Below are 19,595 nucleotides of genomic sequence, written 5' to 3' on the forward strand. Positions count from 1 at the left end.
ACAAACTTTGTTTGAGCCACAAAATTATTGAAAATACTGTATAAAATTACCTTCAGGCTATGTATATAAGGTGTATATAACACATAAATGCATTCTGTGTTTGTTTAGATTTGGGTCCCATTCCCAAGATATTTCATTATGATATACAAATATTCCAAAATACGGAATATTCTGATATCCAAAATACCCGTATTCCCAAGTGTTTTGGATATCGGAGACTCAACCTGTATTAGCAAGTTGTTAGGGCAGCTGAGTGCTACTGGGCTGCCTGGCGATACTGGCTGGCAGTAATGAAAAGAGTGTTACTGCTTCCCCAGCCATTCCTGGTACTCTCTGCACATAAATGACCTGGCTTTGCCGGTTCTTATATGCGCACTGTACTGAATGCCCAGACTTGGGCTTCCAATAGCAAATTCAATGTAGGTAAAAAATACTACTATTTAAATATATTCATTAAGGAAAACTGTTTTATTTGTTGGCATATTTTTTCCTACCCTGACCCCTGGCTATGGCCCTGATTCAGAGCCGGTCGCTATTTGCGCTCGCTCGTTCAAAAACAAGGGGTGGCTATTCAAATGATCCGTTCGCAAATTGCAGTCTGTTCACACCTCTAAGTCTGAACGAGCGAGCAAAACATACGCTCGTTTATTTGTTAAAAACGCCCCCTGGCCGCTCGCACCATACGTCATGTCCGCTATTTATTAGATTAATCGAGTACATCGACCAGCGTATGAACTGCTCGCTATTCTTGTGGTTGGTTTTTGCTACCACAATTTTGCGAGCAGTTCTGGCTATAAAATAACCCAGTGACGTGGTCAATGACGCTGCTGTATTAATTATGCACACCCTTAAAACGCCCGTTTTGACCTTTAAGCACGCCTGCGTTCGGATCTCCACTCCCCATTTTCAAGCACCTTCCCCTGTTACCACCCACAAACGCCTCATTCTGTCACTCAAAATAGCAGGCATTCGCTATTTTGCGAGCACATGAATTTCGGCCGCACTGACTGGTTCGCGCATGCGTATAACGATCCGTACGCATGCGCAGATGTGCGAACATCGCTCGGAACGAGCGTACTGCCGCTAGCGAGTGGCTCTGAATGAGGGCCTATGTGCAACACCGTCTTTGGATGGACTGAATGCGTAACAATATATGCCGTAAAGGTTGTTTTTCAGGCATTCAGCATATTTATGTATTTGTATTTAATTTGCTTTTTTTAGTATATATATTTAGTTTGAGCCTTGCTTCATATTTACTAGACTCATTTTATTAGCCTATGGCAGGGATGGGGAAACCTCAGGCCCGGGGGTCGCACAAGTCCCCATGAATCATCTGGTCTAGCTTTTTTCTGCTAGCCTTATCTGGCTAGCAAGGTACCTAGAATGGCACATGGCAGCCAGAATCTATGCAGCAGTGCCGCCTGGGGCGTCCTTAGGATGCTTCAGACTGTGACACCGCTGCCCTTACATCTTCGGGCATTGCTATAATCACCGGCGATTGTGGCCCCACCCTCGTGTGACATCACACGGAGGGGGCATGGTCTGCATCGGCCCGTGAATACTGTTATATATATCAAAATGGCCCTCGGCAGAATAAAGGTTCCCCACTCCTGGTCTATGGTCTCCTCAGCAGACCATAGAAATTTGTTGATGAAGCTAAAACTAAAAAGACATTATGGTGTTGCAGCTTTTTGCACTTAAAGGTGTACAAGGTGGAATGAACAGTTACATTTTTTCACTTAACCTAGCTATGTTTGGCCAATGGGACTACTTTGCATTTTGTAGATATCCCATGCAGAACATAGCCGCTGCATGGGTAAGCTATTTATGGAGAGCTTCAGAAATTGCCTACCGCCAGCGAGAAAGAAGCCTTGTCGCTGGGAAAACAATTTCTCTATCAAAAGCTTTATCTCCATTTGATATATCTGTCCGTGTTCATAGGCCAGTGTCGTTCCCAATCCGCCGCTAGTAACAAGCATATACAAATTTGACATTTTGGGCTTTTATGCATCTTCTTGCTTTAGATCTAAGTGTAGCGAATGTCCTCTGACAGAATATATATATTTGCTGATATAAGAACATACATTTACTGTATTGATCAATAAGGGAATTCATTGCAATTTTACAAGTAATTTGGCTTCATGTACAAAATATCCATTAACTAATTTTTGCTGACATAGGAACCATTGAATTTCTATTTCTGTTTAAATGCAGCAATATTAAGTGTATTAACTTTGCCTAAATGGTTCTGAAAACTATACACAAAATGCACTACGGATAAATGAGTAATGTTGCTAAAAGTATCACTTAGTGCATAGCCCAAGATAATAAAGCTAAAATTGTCTAAGTTGAAAATCAATATTTTGATTTTATATTTCTACATACATAATCCTAATTCTAACTATGGGCCTGATTCAGACCCGTTCGCTAGATGCGGCCGCTCACTCCCAGCGTATGCAAATTCAGCTAAGTGACGTCAAGGCAGGTGATCGCACGGCAAAGCATAAGCACACCCACTATGTCTTAGCGAGCGATCACATTGTTTTTATAGACGCCCACCAGCCTGTTAGCCGCCCACTAGCGTACGTCATCTCCAGGAAGTATATACAACCATCGGTATATTGGGAACCATCGGAACAGACCGCAGCGATTGTGGTTGACTGTACCCTACTACAAGCACTGCGAGCAGTTCTGTGTAAGAATCAATCAGGTGACGTGTACTGTGACGCTGCCTTTTAATTATGCATGCCTCTGAAACGGCATTGAAACACTCAGGCACGCCTGCGTCCGCACCTCCACTCCCCCGTTACTACTGGCCTGCCCCTGTTACCACCCACAAACAGCCTCTCCTGTCACTCACGAGCTCCTCCCGATCGCTCAAACTAGTTGCGCACGTGCTTTGCGATGTATACGCATGCGCAAATGCATAACATCGGCCGCGTACGAGCGAGCGGCTGCTTGCGAACGGGTCTGAATCAGGCCCTATGTTCGACAAGTTAGTGATATCACTCCTCCAGGCTTGATGCAGTCCTGTAGCTGGAACATTGACCTACAAAATGAGAAACACAGTTTGAGCAACAATACTTTATAAGTGATACAGGGGCCTATTCAAGATGTTAATTATTGAGGTCCGAACGGACCCCGATAATTAACACACTGACTCGCGGCGGACGCCGGAGCAATTCATCATTGCTCCGGCGCTGAGACAGCTGATTGGAAAATCAGCTGTCCCAGCGAGTGGCTTCGTTGCTCCTTTCGGAGCAGTGATTCTTTTCACTGCTCGCGAGAGCAGCGCACCATACGCATAAGAGCCCCGGCGTCCAACGGAAGGAGCCGAAAAGGGCGGAGGGATCCGAAAGGATCCCTCTTCGCGACCCAGGCGTCCTTCACATAAGGAAGGAGCGTGTAGCGGTAGCAACGACATGTGAAGATGGTGAATGCTACCGCAATCAAGCTCTGAAAAAATAATCTTTTCGGAGCTTGATGAATTCTGTCCCCATACTAGTGTATGGGGACAGCGGGCTATTGCGCAAGAGGAAGGTAAGTAGGAGATATCTATGATATTTCCTGCTTTACCTATGTGATGAATGGCCCGAACACTTCATATTTACATTGCAGGTGAAAATGTGCATTTTCACCTGCTTTTGTAAATATTAAGTGATGATGAATAGGCCCCACAGTGATAAAGATATTTTTTCAGTTTTAGTGGTCTATGTACTACATCAAAGGCAGAAAATCCTAAAGAGATTTAGGCTTTCTCTCTCTATATCAGCCCCCCATCATTGGTCGTTCACTGAACGATATGAATGATATATCGTTGAACGATATCGTTATCATCCATATCGTTCATAAGATCATCTAGTGTGTATGTGGCTTGAGACTTGTTCTTACAACCACAATCGGTTCCAGGTGATACCTCCAACCATTGGTCTCATCTGATGCTTCCAACATCGGACTCTTATTAATTAAGTTCCTCAATTCATCAACATTTGTCACAACCGATCAAGGCCCTCATTCAGAGCCGTACGCTCTGAGCAGAGCGCACGCTCTGAATGAGGGCCGGGCTCCATTTTCATGGAGCGTCCTCCTGGACGCTCGTATAGCTGTGGGTCACCACCCACAGGCTATACGAGCGTGCATTGTGATGGTCGCGATGGTCGAGACCATCTCGACCATCGAATTTGCGAGCCGGAGCCTGCGGTTGAGGTTTTCAACCGCAAGCTCCGGAGTGATTTTGGCTCTATCAGAGCCAAAATCACTCCCACTGACATCATTAGTGATGTCAGTGGGCCGGCTTCTGACGGGAGGCGTTCCCGTGGGAACGCCCCCGTCAGGGAGGCACGCCCCCGGCACGCCCACCAAAGGGGGCGTGCTGTCAATCAACATTGACAGCACGCCCCCTTTGATCGGACACAACGAGCGAAGGACTTTCCTTCGCTCGTCGCGTCTGGCGCATGCGCACGACGGAGCTCCCTCCGTCGTGCGCATGCTCAGTCCATAACATCGACCCACTTGCGAGTGGACAGCCGCTCGCGAGTGGGTCTGAATCAGGCCCCAAGTTCATAAATTCATCAGCATCGGACTCACATCAGTTAAGTTCTTTAATTCATTAACATCGGTCCCAACCGATCAAGTTAATCAATTCATCAACATTGGTCCCAACCAATCAAGTTCATCAATTCAACAACATCGGACTTTTATCAGTTAAGTTCCTCAATTCATCAGCATCAGCCCCAACTGATCAAGTTCAACAATTCATTAATATCGGACTCATATCAATTAAGTTGTTCAATTCTTCAACATCGGTCTCAGGGCCTGATTCAGTAGTGCACAATTATCAGGAATCTGCGCGTGCGCAGGACCCGTTCTGCAAGTGTGCAGAATGGGTCCTGCTAAGACGCACGCAAGCCCTTGAATGCCTCTGCCTGATTGACAGGCAGAGGCATTTAAGGGGCAAGGGCAGGGTCGTCTGGCGTTCCCGGAAACGGGGTGTGTCCGCCACATTTTCCGGGAGTGACCAGCCCAGGGACTGCGTGGATGCACACAGTCTGCTGGGCTCGCAAGCCGGCCAGCCTGAATAAGCTGAGGCTTACTCAGCTGGCCGTCTGTACAGCGCCGTCCACCATCGCGACCATCAACCACCAATGGTCGCGATGGTGATCCCAGCCTGCTGGAATCGCAAATGCAGCAGGAGGTGTCAAACACCTCCTGCTGCATTTGCATTATTGCAAGGATCGCAATCGCAAAGCTGCCTGCTTGCAGCTTTGCAATTGCAATCCTTGCTGAATCCACGCCCTCAAACCGAACAAGTTCATCAATTCTTCAACATCGGATCAAATCCATCAAGTTCTTCAAATCATCAATATCAGTCTCAAACCGATCCAGCTCTCAATCCAGCATCATCGGTCCCAATCCAATTCTGCTCATTCATTCAGTATTATATAAAAATATTATATATCAAAAGGGCATGCCACGAGTCACGGGGGTGTGGCCTCACAGCACACCCTCATCTTTCAGTATCCCCGGTTGAGCAGAGCGTTGGGTGGCGGAGCTGCTCGGCCTGGGCTTGACACTGGACCGGTCCATATGGCCATCGTCCCTTCTGGCCCTGGGCTCCTCTAAGATTCCAACTGATGTCAAAATAATAGATTGTGACGTGCAAAGCTACTGTAGGACAAACTACTGTATGAAACACCAAAATTTCCAGGCGCTAGTAATTGATACCTTTTAAAAAAATAAGATGCTAATTAATTTTTTGTATCTCAATCAGCTGAAACAGCCCAATGTGAGTCCATGGACACTCCCTGGAAAAAGCTTTCAATTAAGAAAGTGAACAATAAAAATCAGTATGGGGCACTTCGCTAAAAAACAAAAACAAATGGTATTGATATGGCAGAAGAATTAATCAAGATATGTTTAAATGAAATGAAATTAATTATGAACATTTAGTAACCAACAAATTTTACACAATTTCAATACATGTATAAAAAAATAATGTATACTGGCACATTCATATTTTACCATGTTAAAAGTTTGAAAACCAGGATTTCTTCACATATTCTGCATATACTGTACTGTGCATCCGGAAAGTATTCACAACGCTTCACTTTTTCCACATTTTGTTATGTTACAGCCTTATTCCAAAATGGAATAAATTTATTTTTGTCCTCAAAATTCTACACACAATACCCCATAATGACAATGTGTAAAAAGTTTTTTAGAGATTTTTGCAAATTTAATAAAAAAATAAAAAATAAGAAATAACATGTACATAAGTCATACATGCCTACTCTCCTGGGAATCGCCGGAGGCTCCCGATTTTTCGGGTAACCCCCGGAAGAGAAGGCATATCTCTGGTTAATTTATGTCCTGTTTTCTCAGTTGCCAGTGATGCGGAGTACTGTGGTGTTTTACAAAGCAGCAATAATAATAATAATAATAATAAGCACTTCTGCCTATAGTGCCAGGTGAATGCTGGGACACCCAGATTACCATAGAGCCCTCTAAGGGTCTGAGTCGCAGGGTGCTGCAAATGCTTTACCATAGTCACGTGTACAACTTTATGCTAATGCTAGTATCAGCCCTTCCCCTGGTGTAAAAGCGTGCGCCTGACTGTGCAAGTGCTGGGACGCCTACTTTGTGCAGCCGCAGTCACTACCATTAAAAACACCATCAAGACTTGCACCAGCCCCATGCAAAGTGCAGAATCTCTGTCAGAGTATGGTAAGCGATTAAGAGTTAGAGCGCGCAACCACTCCTGCGAAACACACATCAGATGGAATAAATTCATGCGTCTATTCAGCCACCGCCCTGGAGCACGCAATACATTCCTTAGTCAGTGCGGCTCAATTGGTCCTGCGACTCTATGCGCATATACTGTGGAACACAAATGCGCTGTGCAAATTTTTAGGTATTTAAACGCCCATACAGTTGCGAAAAATCATCAATATACGTGAACATCGGCATTGCGCCTGACTCAGAACCAGGCACGTAGCATGCATATTACAATGCTACCTGAGAGCCTACTAAGTGCATACGGTATTCTTTTGGATTCTGGATTATAAAGTCAAGTCTTATATAATTACACACATTTGGTATTACCATGCACTGGAAAATGTTCAGATTAAATGTTAAAGGGATTTTCTCCTATTTTGTAAAGCCATTGGTAGCCATTACTGGAGTCTCTGGCAATACTGTAGCTTCCTCTTGCAATGCATGGGGAAGCCTGCTTACAATAACTATCGCTATCTCAGAATGGAGATACCATGTAGACAATAAAGAAAAAAATGCTTAAGTATTAAAGTAAAGCATTTTGTGTCCAGATGTAAAACTTAATGCAAAACTTTTTTAAAAAAAAGTTTTTCAAATAATAAAATAACAAATTGTTAGATACAAAGTATAATATAAAATAAAGAAAAAAAATAAAAACAATTTGGGGGTCAAAATAAAAAGTGAACAGTGAAAAGAAAAAGAGGGTACCGGGGGTACATAAATTGTATACATGGTAGACTATTTTAAACATAGTAGAGTACAAATACATATAAATACATACATACAAATACAAGTACAAGAGGAGATTACAATGAGAATGGTGGATTCGTTAAACATAAAAATCCAACACCAGCATCAAGTGTTGGTTAAGGGGGCCCCGCTCCTTGTACTTGACCATTTTGTCTCCCAGTACTCACTCCACCCAAACCAACGTGTAGAGGGGTTAGAGGTCGAAGATGAATACGAGGATCCCGCTACTTGAAATTCGTAATGGCTCTGAACTTTGGTTTCTACTACCCCTATATTAGCAACATAGGATGTTCGCCAGTGTTGGGCTATAAGGAGTTTAGTTGTTATGAGAACATGTCCCATAACATAACGGTCATGATTGGAAAGATGTCCTCGATATACATGAAATATAGCTGTTAAAGTATGTGGAGGTATATGAGTATTAAATACTGTAGAAATTAACGAGAAAACTGAGGTCCAAAGGCCGGACAACGCTGGACAAGACCAAAAGATATGGAGTAGGGAGCCCACGTGCCCACAATTACGCCAACATAAATTGGATGCGGAAGGCTTTTTAAATTTTTTTAATATTTACATTCTTATTCTTATTAATATAATTTTCACATAAGTAGAACTGGAATCCCAAGTCCTGGCTTCCATCTGCACTGCCCATGCAGCCTGCACAGAAGGACCCCAGCTCAGCTGCCTCTGCTAATTTTTCTTCTTAAATTTAATTCCATGCGATAAAATCTTTGCTATCACCTCAGATTCATAAACATTAAATATGCTCCCATGTCATAAAGTTATAACTTGAAACTTAAAATGAATAAAAAAAACAAATTTTAAACTTTGTTAATGAAAGGGTGATCTATTTTAAGTGGAATCGGTATGAAATCCCGGCAGTCGGGATGCCTGCTGTCAATATATCGACAGCGGCATCCCGATGCTCAGGATTCCGCCATGGACCCGGTAAGTATGGTATCCCTCCTCCCTTCTACCCCTAGCTCTCTGTTCCTGCATCCTAACACTAACCCCCCCCCCACCCTAACCCTCCACCCTTGCTGGCTAAACCTAATCCTCCCCCCTTATTGCCTAACCCCCCCTCTCCCCAGTGGTGCCTAACCCTAACCCACCCCCAGGGGTACCTAATCTCCCCCTCCCCTAGCCTAACCCTACCCCAGCCCCCTCTCCCTTGATGCCTAAACCTAACCCTCCCCCCTCCCGCGGCTAAGGCCTAACCAGCCCCGCTATATTTACGATCGGCATCTCGGCTATTGGGATTCCGGCGTCGTAATATCCACTACTGTCGGTATTATGGCACCGGTCTTCTGGCCGGGTAGTGGCATTCGGGCGCCAGGATTTTGTCAACCGGCTGTAGGTAATAACTGCATCCCATTTTGAATTATGAAGGGGATAAGTAAAAATCAGATGGATATCCCTTAACATGCTGCAGTCAGTCACATCAGCACGGTCCTGACCACTTGTCAGTTTAGCAGGCATGCACAGGCAGGCGTGATTATTCATAGCTTTCTTTGTGTTGTGTATAATTCTTAACTAGTTAGTTGACAAATTCATTGTTGCCTTTTTTCCCTGTTCAATAGGTGTAGAATAAATAATTAATTATAGAAATTGTGTAATAATAATGAGTGCTGCAATGTCATTCAGATACCTTGTTTTCATACCACACCTTCATTTCCAAAATACACATTCACAGTGTCTGCATTCTTTACAGTATTGTAGCATATGTCGCAGACATGAAGAAGTAAATAAATTTGATGAAAGGCTCTATTAATGGGCAAAAATACCTTTATCTTGCAATTATGGGTGTTTTGGATGTAGATAGGGCTTCAACCTATATATAAAAGGACCACCGCCAGTGTAGGATGCATGGAGAAGCTTACTTAACAGAGATTGTGGAGGTATAAGAACTGCCACAATAATAGAAAGAATCAATGGAAAAATAGTGTATTAATGAAAAAAAAAAAAAATTTTCACATGTGAATTAATTTTTTGGGGGAATATTTGCATTCTATTTTTTAAGTATTTTTTATTTTTCAGTTTTCAGGTCTACTGTGCATGTGGAACTAGCCGGCCTGGTCAAGCATGCACACAGCCCACAAGACTGGTTCAGTGAAGCGGAAGGTTAGCCTTACCGCTTCAGCACAGAGGCAATTAAAAGGATTAATTCAGTACTCGTAGGGCTCACCATGTGAAAATATTACCACTCATACCTCAGCTTAATTCTGAGTGTCGAAGGAGCATGCACAAAAGGGGATCTGGTCTTGTGTCTGATAGGCCATGCCCCCTGGTGCCCCACCCACAAAACTCCCGCCCCCGCCCTTTGGACACTGCGGCCCGCGGATGCGACGGTGCCCAATAATCGTGACTGTCCCACTGAAATAAGGACAGTTGGGAGGTTTGCAACTGTCAGGCCCAAATTTGGGGAAAGTGGCAGTGTCCTCCTTGTTTTTCTGTTTGTTTGTTTTTTATTATAAATACCTGCCAACATGACAAATCACTCATCATTTAACTTCGTGGTAGTATACATTTATGTGCTTATTTACATCACACTTGCCAACACTGAATGTCAGGGAGGCGCCCTGAACTATTGGTGATTTCCCTGACTCTACTGGGGAGAAGAATAAGGAGGATGTGTGCGACAAGAAAATGGTCGTCGCTCTCCAGCATGACGATCACTACATGAATGACTACGTACCCAAAATTGTATAATAAATTACAGACAATTTGTGCCCAAGTCAGTGAGATGTGTGCTCATATGTGTTGCATTGCAAGGAGTGTGTGCTTCATTACAAGGGGTCTGTACTCCAGTATGTGTGCTGCATTAAAGGGGGATGTGTGATGAATTGCAGGAACCTGACAGTGGCGCACACACAAGGGGTTTCTCAGTACCCCCAAATAAACCATGACATACTCATATCTTATAACTAGGAGAGGGACCTAGTCTTTCTAGGGCTGATTCCACCTCTATACTACATTAAAAGAGAGTATTTGTGTAACCGTAAAAAAAAACATGACAGGCTGATGTCTTTTTCTGAGACAAATTGTGTCTTCATCTCCTCACTGGTCATGGAAGTGCGACCCTTGTTTGGAAACCCTTCCCCATACGGCGTAATGTTGCATCATGATTCCTGTGTCTACAGGAAGGGATCGATATGGCATGATTCTATGACAACCGCTTCACTTTGGCCCCAAACTGCCCGGCCCCTCCCCCATCAGCAACCTGTTGCTGTATCTCCCCTTCACAGCAGGGAATGAAGCACAATTATTAACAATAGCTATTACATGTATGGACAGTATGGGTTTTTATCCCAGAATCTGCATATTTTTAGTTAAATATTCTTGAAACCCTTTGAATAATATCTTTTTCGTGAATATGGTGATGAATTGTGCACAGGAGGCTCTTATTGCTATTATACTACTGTTTCCTGACACACATATGTTTTTTCCTTTGCCTTCTGAACATCTTCTTATTGCGGTGTGTACACCTGCTGTTTTGAATTGTCTCAGTTGATGTTCTCTGTTTATTATTACAGTATCAGTGAGAAACCAATCATGGCTCAGTCCTCTGATGCAAGTGTTGTTGGAGTTCCAGATCCAGAGGACAACACTCCAAACATGATTGTCTACAGAAAAGTAAGACTATCCTACTCAAATTTCTTCTGCTTAAGATGGTTAACTTAAAACATAAGCTGGTCAAAAAAAGACACATTGGGCCGAATTCAGTTTAATGCGAAGAATGATGAATAGCCACGGGAGGGAGCTTCCGCAGCTATTCCATACACCGAGCTGTTTGCCGGCTTAGCGCGTCGCTTCCAGCCGCGAGCGCGGCACTTTAGTCAGAGAATGCCGGTTCTCGCGCCTAAACTCCCAGGTTATGTTGCGAGAACTGGCATTCTCTGACTTAAACAATTCCCGAAAAACGGCACACATACAGTATATATAAAGGATCCTGAATAATGAGGATGACAAAAATCTCCTTTTAACTAATATGTCAGCTTTAAACCACGATTCAGCTGATTCAGAATATTGTGGTGATTTGGATAAACCAGCTACCTTGCGTCAGTATGTAACATCAACCGATACTGATTGGTTATATCTGAATATCTGATTGGTTATATCTGAATATCTGATGTTACATTTTTGAGACATATCATAACATTTTGACTATTATATGATTGTTTTTTATATGCACATTCATGTGTGTTTTTATTAGTAAAGAATGTGTGTTATATATTCAACTTATTATTTGTTATATACAATATACAGTATGAATAAACAGATCTAATTATATTTTCACATAGCTGAAATCTTTTTTTATTAAACAAATTCATGTTCAGGGTGTTCCCAAGCTCTGTTATTTTTGTCTTCTTTGTTTTTCTTTTGGTAGCAACCATTAACAGCGGCGTGGAACATCTTTTCTAGTTTTATAATTGGTAAAATTGGGTATTCTTTTGCAGTGCTGGTGGCTATAATTTCTCATTACACAGCGCGTTGTATTGAATAGCTGCTGGAGCTCCCTCCCTCGGCTATTCATCTTCACATTGAATTGAATTCAGCCCAGTAAATCACCCAAGTTACTACTAAAGTAAACTTGTCAACATGTGAGATGAACTTGTAATTATTAGCATGCAACATATCTTTTCACTAAGTGACATTAGTGTTTGTGGCACAGCAATTGTGCTTAATCAAGGGCTCCCTGCAGGTGAAGGCTATTGCCAGTTATCACATGGCTTAACCTTCACCAAAGGTGCGTACACATGATGCGATTAAAATGCACGATATGAACGATAGTGCTATCGATCATAACGTTATCGTTCATACCGTGCACTTTTCGGTGCCTCCAACCCACCAACGACCTGCGATGCGCGGGCATGTATGGACGATAAAGATATCGTCCATCGAACCGTGCATGCAGGCCAAACTGGTCGATATCGACCAGATTACTATAGGGACCCGCGAACGTTGATCTCAGTTCGCTGGCCATCATTGGTAGGTTGGTGGTGTGCATGATGATTGATATCGATCATCCAGCACATCTGGGAGATCGTTCAGCGATATTGTTATCGCTGACGGTCATCCCGTGTGTATGTACCATTCTATGATGTTTTCCCATACAAAGCATGGGAAAGCCAATTTATCAATGACACCTGTGATATCATGTACAGCTGCAATTGCTAACATTAGGAAGGAACAAAGGCCCCCATACACAGACAGATTACCGGATCCTGAGATGGGATCGGAAATGGCAATCCACCGGTCAGAAATGTCGAGCGGCAGGCCATCTATATTCCGAGATCTGTTGGAGGATTGGTGAAATTCTCCATGTTAAATTTCACTGATTTGCAAATCACAATCATATTTTGATTGTGATCGGCAAATCAGTGAAATCCAACATGTTGGATTTCACCGATCCCACAACCCGGCATCTTAGGAACGAAGGAACGCAATCATCCATCACTAGTGTATGGGCCCCTTTAGTCAGGGGTGTCCACTGGAAAAAAAAAGCTCTATTATTAAAATAAAGAATTTGTAACTTTTTTTTTTAAAGTTATTTTTTTTATAATTCTGCAAATGGAAGCCTGATTCTGGGCTTCCTTTCCTACAGGTGCAGGAGCCGATAATCTAACTGGCCTGGTAAGCGGTGAGACTACTCTACCATTGCTGGCCAGTGATGCCACAGAGACAAGCCTCACTCCAGTGGCAAACGCAGGATTACTAGAGGGGGGTTTCCAAATGCTTGATTTTATAGCGAGTATGGCCAGTCCATGAAGAGGGCATAATTAGCACTTAACCAGCTTTAATATGCACCATACAAAGTATATTGTGTGTCATAATTCCAGCAGATACAGGACCAGCGATCACAGTAATCCATTAGATGCAGCAGTATGGCCATCCTGTCTGAGCTGAATGTTTTTATTTTAGATGTGGGCACCATTCCAAGAACATGCAGCACTAGTAAAATTCTATTATATTTATATTTCTATTGTGGCAATGGTGTGGGCTGGGGAGGGGGGTTTCCCGGCAGATGGAAACCCCCCCTGCGTTTGCCTATGCACTCAGCTGCCCCGGAGACTGTTTTTTGATAAATTACAGTAAAGAAGATTTTCTATTGCTGCTAAGCATCATAATAAATAGACCTAATAACAGTTATAGGCTGCTTTCTCATGAATTTTGGTTCAAGCCACAAAATTACAGTGACCGCTGTATGAATAGTTAAAGCATGCCTTAGCTGTAAGGTTGTATTCTGCATGTTTTTAATTGTGTTTATTCACTCTATCACCGTAACATAGTAAGGTAGAATTTATAAGATTCCCCTATTAACTAATGTAATAAATAATTATTAGAAGTTTACCCAACTTGGTCCCATATGGCTTAATTATTGATGACCACATACACACTTAAATCATTGTCATCGGTCGACATTTTCCATTAGTTTTGATTGATAACGGATAGGTCATTATCGGGATTGGTGGTTGTTTTTTGGCCCATACTGTACATGTAGCAATTTCACCCAATGTTTCTAAAATTGGCAAATAGTGCATGCTGTGTTATTAGTGATAATTTATTTTTTGTAAACATTTTGTTTATGTAAACTATTATATTTGGTTTTTTTTCTTGTTTGGTTTTCATTTTCTTTTTTACAATTTTGTTTGCTTTTTGTTTTTTTGTTTTATTTTCTTGTGTGTTTTTTTGTGCTATAGTACAGCCCTCCAAACTTCTTTGCAATGGTGCCTGTGTTTATTGATATGAAGGTTAAGCTGCGGAAGCCGTAGATCAGTGTTAAAATGTGCATGCACTTTAATGAAATACCTCTGAGAGTCCTGATTGAGAACATGTTTTCAGTTCATTATGAGTTCCTTGTGACTTGTGAATCAAGCAAATTTTGTTTCCCGTATCCTAGATACTGCAATGTAAGCTTTACTGGTCATGGAATTTTGCCTGAACAATACTGTGTACATTATTGCATATAATTGGATGTAGTTACGCTATTATTAATACTTTAATCAAGTGACAAGAAGCTATAAAATGTTTCTCTTGGTACTAGGATGTACTTGAGTATTCAAAAGCTTTTTGCTGTCAAAACGAAGAGTTGGCGTGCATAATAATTCTCTCTATTTCCTGTAGTTTTTACAGTTTATACAAACTCATCAGAAAACGCCAGGCAATTTAAATGTCCACATGTAATGCATGGCCTGTATATCTCTCCAATGAAGTGCCCACTGTGTGTGTTCATTTACGTATTTTTGACTCATAACTATAATTAATATTGTTATATTGTTTTCATTTTCGATTTCTAATATTTTATTAAGAAAACTAACATATTAAAAGGCAGAGGTACTAGCTGTTTTTTTCCATATAGGAAGGAATAAATCCAATGGTTTAAATAGTACACCCCAAAACGTTACTGAACTTTATATGTCTAATAATATATTTCCTCCTGTCTCGATACTTTGCTGTGGCTTGCAGTTTAAAAAACATTTGGTTGTGGTTCTTCCATCACACTTGAGCAGAAGACCATGCATTTTAGTTTGAACTCTTTGTCCTATGTCGGCAGGTGATGAGACGAGATGCAATTGTAATCCTGGCAGTTAGGGTGCCGACGCTTAGAATGCCTGCGCCGGAATCTCGTCACCAGTCAGGATCCCGGCGTCAGCATCCCGACCGCCGTCATCCTGACGGTAAGTATTAAGGTTAGGGGAAGAGTTAGATTTAGGCTTAGGCAGTAGGAGGAGGGTCAGGGTTAGGCTGCAGGGGGGAGGGTTATTCTGTGGGGGTGGAGGGTTAGGTTTAGGCTGCGGGTCATAGAGTTAGTTTTAGGGGTAGAGTTAGGGCTAGTGTTAGGATACTTACCTGCAAGTGTCGGCATTCTCACCTAGTCAGGATACCGGCGTCGGCATTCTGATCGCTGGCATCACGTTCCCAACCCGGATGAGACACGGAAATCAGCCTCCAAGCTGTTTTTTACGTGTTTATGTTTATTACACTATATGCAAAATGTTGTGTGCTAGTATATGATAAATGTATAATGTAACATGTATTTATAGTATATTTACATGTACCTAACTTTCTTCTGTATTGTAATAAAAATAAAATGCAATGGTATCTGTATCATTATAGCTCTGTCCCCTCTCCAAGGTCTACACCGTGCAGCCATTTTTCTTGGGATCTGTGGCAAGTCTCAGCCCTGGCTGAAACCTGGGTATGTTATCTGACACTTAGATTGTGACTTCTGATTGGTACTCACAGTCCATTATGAAGCCATTTTAATGGGGTAAACAACTTTACCTTGCATAAGATATATACAGTATAATAAACGAAAGAACCACATAAGTCATTTTTATTAATTACATTGCAATTTTATTCTTCAAATATGAAACTATTTTTGTTTATTTGGTTGTGATAAATGGCTTTCACATATTTGAGTACGTACAGTAAGACTGGCTGACTAAACAGTTACAAAGGGGACACCGCCATATTTCTCAATGGGGACTGTGATCTTTACCAAACTCTTTTCACCTTGACATTCGACAATAAAGATTAATACTTTTCAGTGATAAATAGACCCCATATAGTAGTTCTACATATTTTAGTACTTAAACTGGACTAGTTATTAGTGTTCTTCTGTATGGCTATGTATTGGGGACTTTCCTAACTTATCTACAAATTACTTACAATAAGCAGTGTCTCCATGTCTGGATTGAGTAATAGACAAAGTCAGGTCCTGTGTCCAGAACCGGTGCTAGTTCTAGGCTGATTACTTGGCTTGCCTAGTGGCAGCACCAGCTCTGGACAGAGTAGATTATGGGCAGCTAAGGGTAAGAAAAATCATCTTTTCCTCTGCAAAATGTATAAAAAATAGAACTTCGCAAAAATAATATTGACAATAGAACCTCAAACTGGTATCAAAATGTTGACACCATAACGTCGATATGTTCTGAATGTCGGCAGTCAGAATGTAGACTTGGGTGTTACTGTATGTTGACATGTTCATTATGCATGTTGACAGTCAAAATGTCGATATAGCATTTTAGTGCTAAATTTAGGGTTAGGTTTAGGTTAAAATAGTGAAAAATCTTGGAAAATTCTATCTGTCTGTCTGTCTGTATATCTATCTATCTATTGCTAGTTATCCTTCTATATGACAAGTTCAGTCACCCCACTACATCTGAATCACACAGCCTACACGTGGACTAACCTTGTTATCCATTCTCTTTTATCATTAAACCCTTCCTGCATCCCTTGGCTGAATTAACAATGTTACCACATCTGTGCCCATCACTCTATGAAATAAGTCACATTCTTACTCAACTGATGTAGCGACGCTTATGGATCAATGAAATACTGTATGTTCTCCGTGCAATACAGTGTCATCTTATCAATATAACAGTTACATAATCATGAGGGTTACTCAGATGTCTGATGGTCATTATGTATTATGTACACTATGGAACCGATTCAGAGATGGACGCAAATGCCATCGCAGCTGTGATCTCCCACGGATTGCAATATGCTAATTATCTAATTATCTTGCATCCGCTGCTTATGCACAAAACCGCAAACATCAAATGCAGATCAGGCGGCAATCAGCCTTCTGAGTAAGTCTAATCTGACATAGCGGCTCTCCAGACATGCAGAGGGCTTTCCTGCGGCCAGCAAGAGTGCAGTCAGGACCGTTTCTAGGGGCAGACGAGCCGTGCAATCACTGGCCACCAGATGGGCTGCTCTGGCCCTACAGAAGGAAGCCCGGCTAAGCAAATCTTCCTGTCGGCGCTCTGCTCGGCAGGTTGTGTGAGTTATATGTGGGCGGCTGCATCGTAACAGCCTCAGACACCTGCACACCTGCCAGGCCCCACCACTGTGCATGATTAAATGCCCACATCAGCAGGTGGACCCTGCAGCATGGCTCCGGAGTTGCTCACATGCTGCTGCCGGTTTATATTGTACAGATGAGGACTGCTGCTACCTGTCTCCGAGGGTGGGCGAATGTAAGTACCGGTTATACAGAATATACAGTGTTCTGTCAGTCTCTGTTCTTCCTGTGTTATCCATATGCAGTCACTATAGCTACAGCTGCCCTGTGCAAGGAGAGCACATAGCATGGTCTGGTCTGATGTCAGTAACAGCAGCTGCAATATATAATATATAATATTTTGTATAGGGGCTTCCAGCACAGGACAGCGCACCTGTAGTGGTTGCTGCACCATTTTACCATTGTCCTCCCCCATTCCATTTAATGGGCAGGATGTACTAAGCTCAAAAATGCAGTTTTCAGCGGTTTTACTGCATTTCTCATATGTATGCGATAAGTGAGGGTATGTACTGCATCGCGGATGCGATGCTTAGTACATCCCCCCCATTATAATCTGGGATTAGTATATGGAGCCTGATGCAGACCATGTGTCCTATTGACATGGCCGTTTCTAGAGGCGGGCAAGCTGTGTGTGGGCCAATCTGTGGCAAAACTGGAGTGTAAACGTGTAAGGTAGTCTTTTCCTTTGAGGCCACACCCCTTATGTGCAGCCATGCCCCCTTTTCAGAAGTGCACACGCCGATGGCTACTATTTTTTTGGTAAATAACCGGGGCGGGGGAGGGGGGTACATTTTTGACTATTCACACTGGGAGCCAGATTGTCTAGAAGGCCCTGGGTGCAGTGGCTAATTTATGGACGCCCAGAATGCAGTATATAAAAGGTTCCGACACACCTGCATTTTTCTAACCACCTTCTGTTACCTCTCCCAAATGCTGACTCACTTTATGATTGAAGCCTGTGTACGAGTGTAGTCCATACTTGCCTACTTTTTAAAAAGCAATTCAGGGAGATTGTGAAAGCAGCACCTATGAGCGCGGCGGTAAGGTGGGTGTGTAATACTACATCTGAGGGGCGTGTCATAACATTGATTTACATCCAAATGTAAATGGACCCCAAAGCAGTTAGCAAAATCTACGTGTTAATGAAAACACACTGATACTTTCAGAAATGCATGTAGCCATAGGGATCATTGTGCCTTATAACCAATGCAGAGACATTATACTAATGTTCCCATTTGAATGTACATATCTTTGTTTTTTTCTTTTATATAACTTCTTCATAATGGGGGTGAAATCAGAGAGATTGCTAGACTCAGGGAGTTAGGGAGATTGCTACTATTTCAGGGAGTCTCCCTAACAATCAGGGAGAGTTGGCAAGTATGGTGTAGTCGCAATTCAATCTCTGCACATGTACAGTGGCTAACAATCGCTCAATCTGCGTAAATATCGGTATTGCGTCTAGTGTTGGACTGGCCCACAGGGATACAGGGGAAAATCGCCGGTGGGCCCCACTGCCTGTGGGCCCATCCCCCTCTTCTAGGTGTCTGGTTCCAGAACTCAAATTATAGATTGTTACTCTATTAGAGGGTCAGTTGCCTGGAGGAGCAGAACCACTGATGAACATGAGGACTTGGTTCCCTTCTATAGAAACTACTGTACACCAAGATTTGATTAATGGTTAGTCAAGTGTCTGTGGTGGCTGGCCACACCCTCTTGGGTGGATGACCACTCCTCTTAAGCATGAGCCCCTGCCACTGCATTTTCCTGGTGGGCCCTCCATGCCCCAGTCCGATTGCGTCCATCTCTGAATAAGGCCCTATATGCGAACTAAAATGTAAAATTTAGGAAAAAGTGCACCGCACAGGAATCGCACAACTCGCCTTGCACCATATGACGCAACAAGGATAGATGTAGCTGTAACAATGGGGATTATTTGACCTGGGACTGTGGTTTAAAATCACAGTCCTATTGCAGGTGTATACAAGGTGAAGTACATAATGGGAGGTGGATTGCGGATTGTGGTACTGTATTAAAAGGACAAATAATTCATTTTCTGCAATATATTGTAGTTCTAATTCCATTGTTGCAGACCTAAGAAATTGAAATGAAGGTCTGAAGGTAAAGAAAAAGGGCATCAATCTAAACTCAGAAATAGTTATCTGTGTCTTACCGAGGGCATATTCTAGTCTCGGCTGCAAAAAATCAGAGCAGACAGAGCCAGGAATAGTTTGCAAAGCAGGGATTTAGGTCTCTTTCCCACTGG

The 19,595-nt window shown here is 42.5% G+C and overlaps 1 protein-coding gene across 2 annotated transcripts in view; it reads left to right on the top strand.

The window, feature by feature from the left end:
- The window catches only part of LOC148522809 (regulator of G protein signaling 6), a 467,525-nt gene that overhangs the window by 66,806 nt on the left and 381,124 nt on the right, over positions 1-19,595 (top strand). For both annotated transcript variants that reach the window (XM_088473778.1, XM_088473779.1), the window contains exon 2: positions 11,055-11,154. In XM_088473778.1, the coding sequence (XP_088329904.1) occupies positions 11,074-11,154 (81 nt within the window). In that variant the 5' untranslated portion in view covers positions 11,055-11,073. The remainder of the gene's footprint in view (positions 1-11,054; positions 11,155-19,595) is intronic.

The sequence above is a fragment of the Taudactylus pleione genome, unplaced genomic scaffold (genome assembly GCF_031769625.1).
Source record: "Taudactylus pleione unplaced genomic scaffold, aTauple2 ptg000139l, whole genome shotgun sequence".
In the NCBI taxonomy this organism is placed as follows: Eukaryota; Metazoa; Chordata; class Amphibia; order Anura; family Myobatrachidae; genus Taudactylus; species Taudactylus pleione.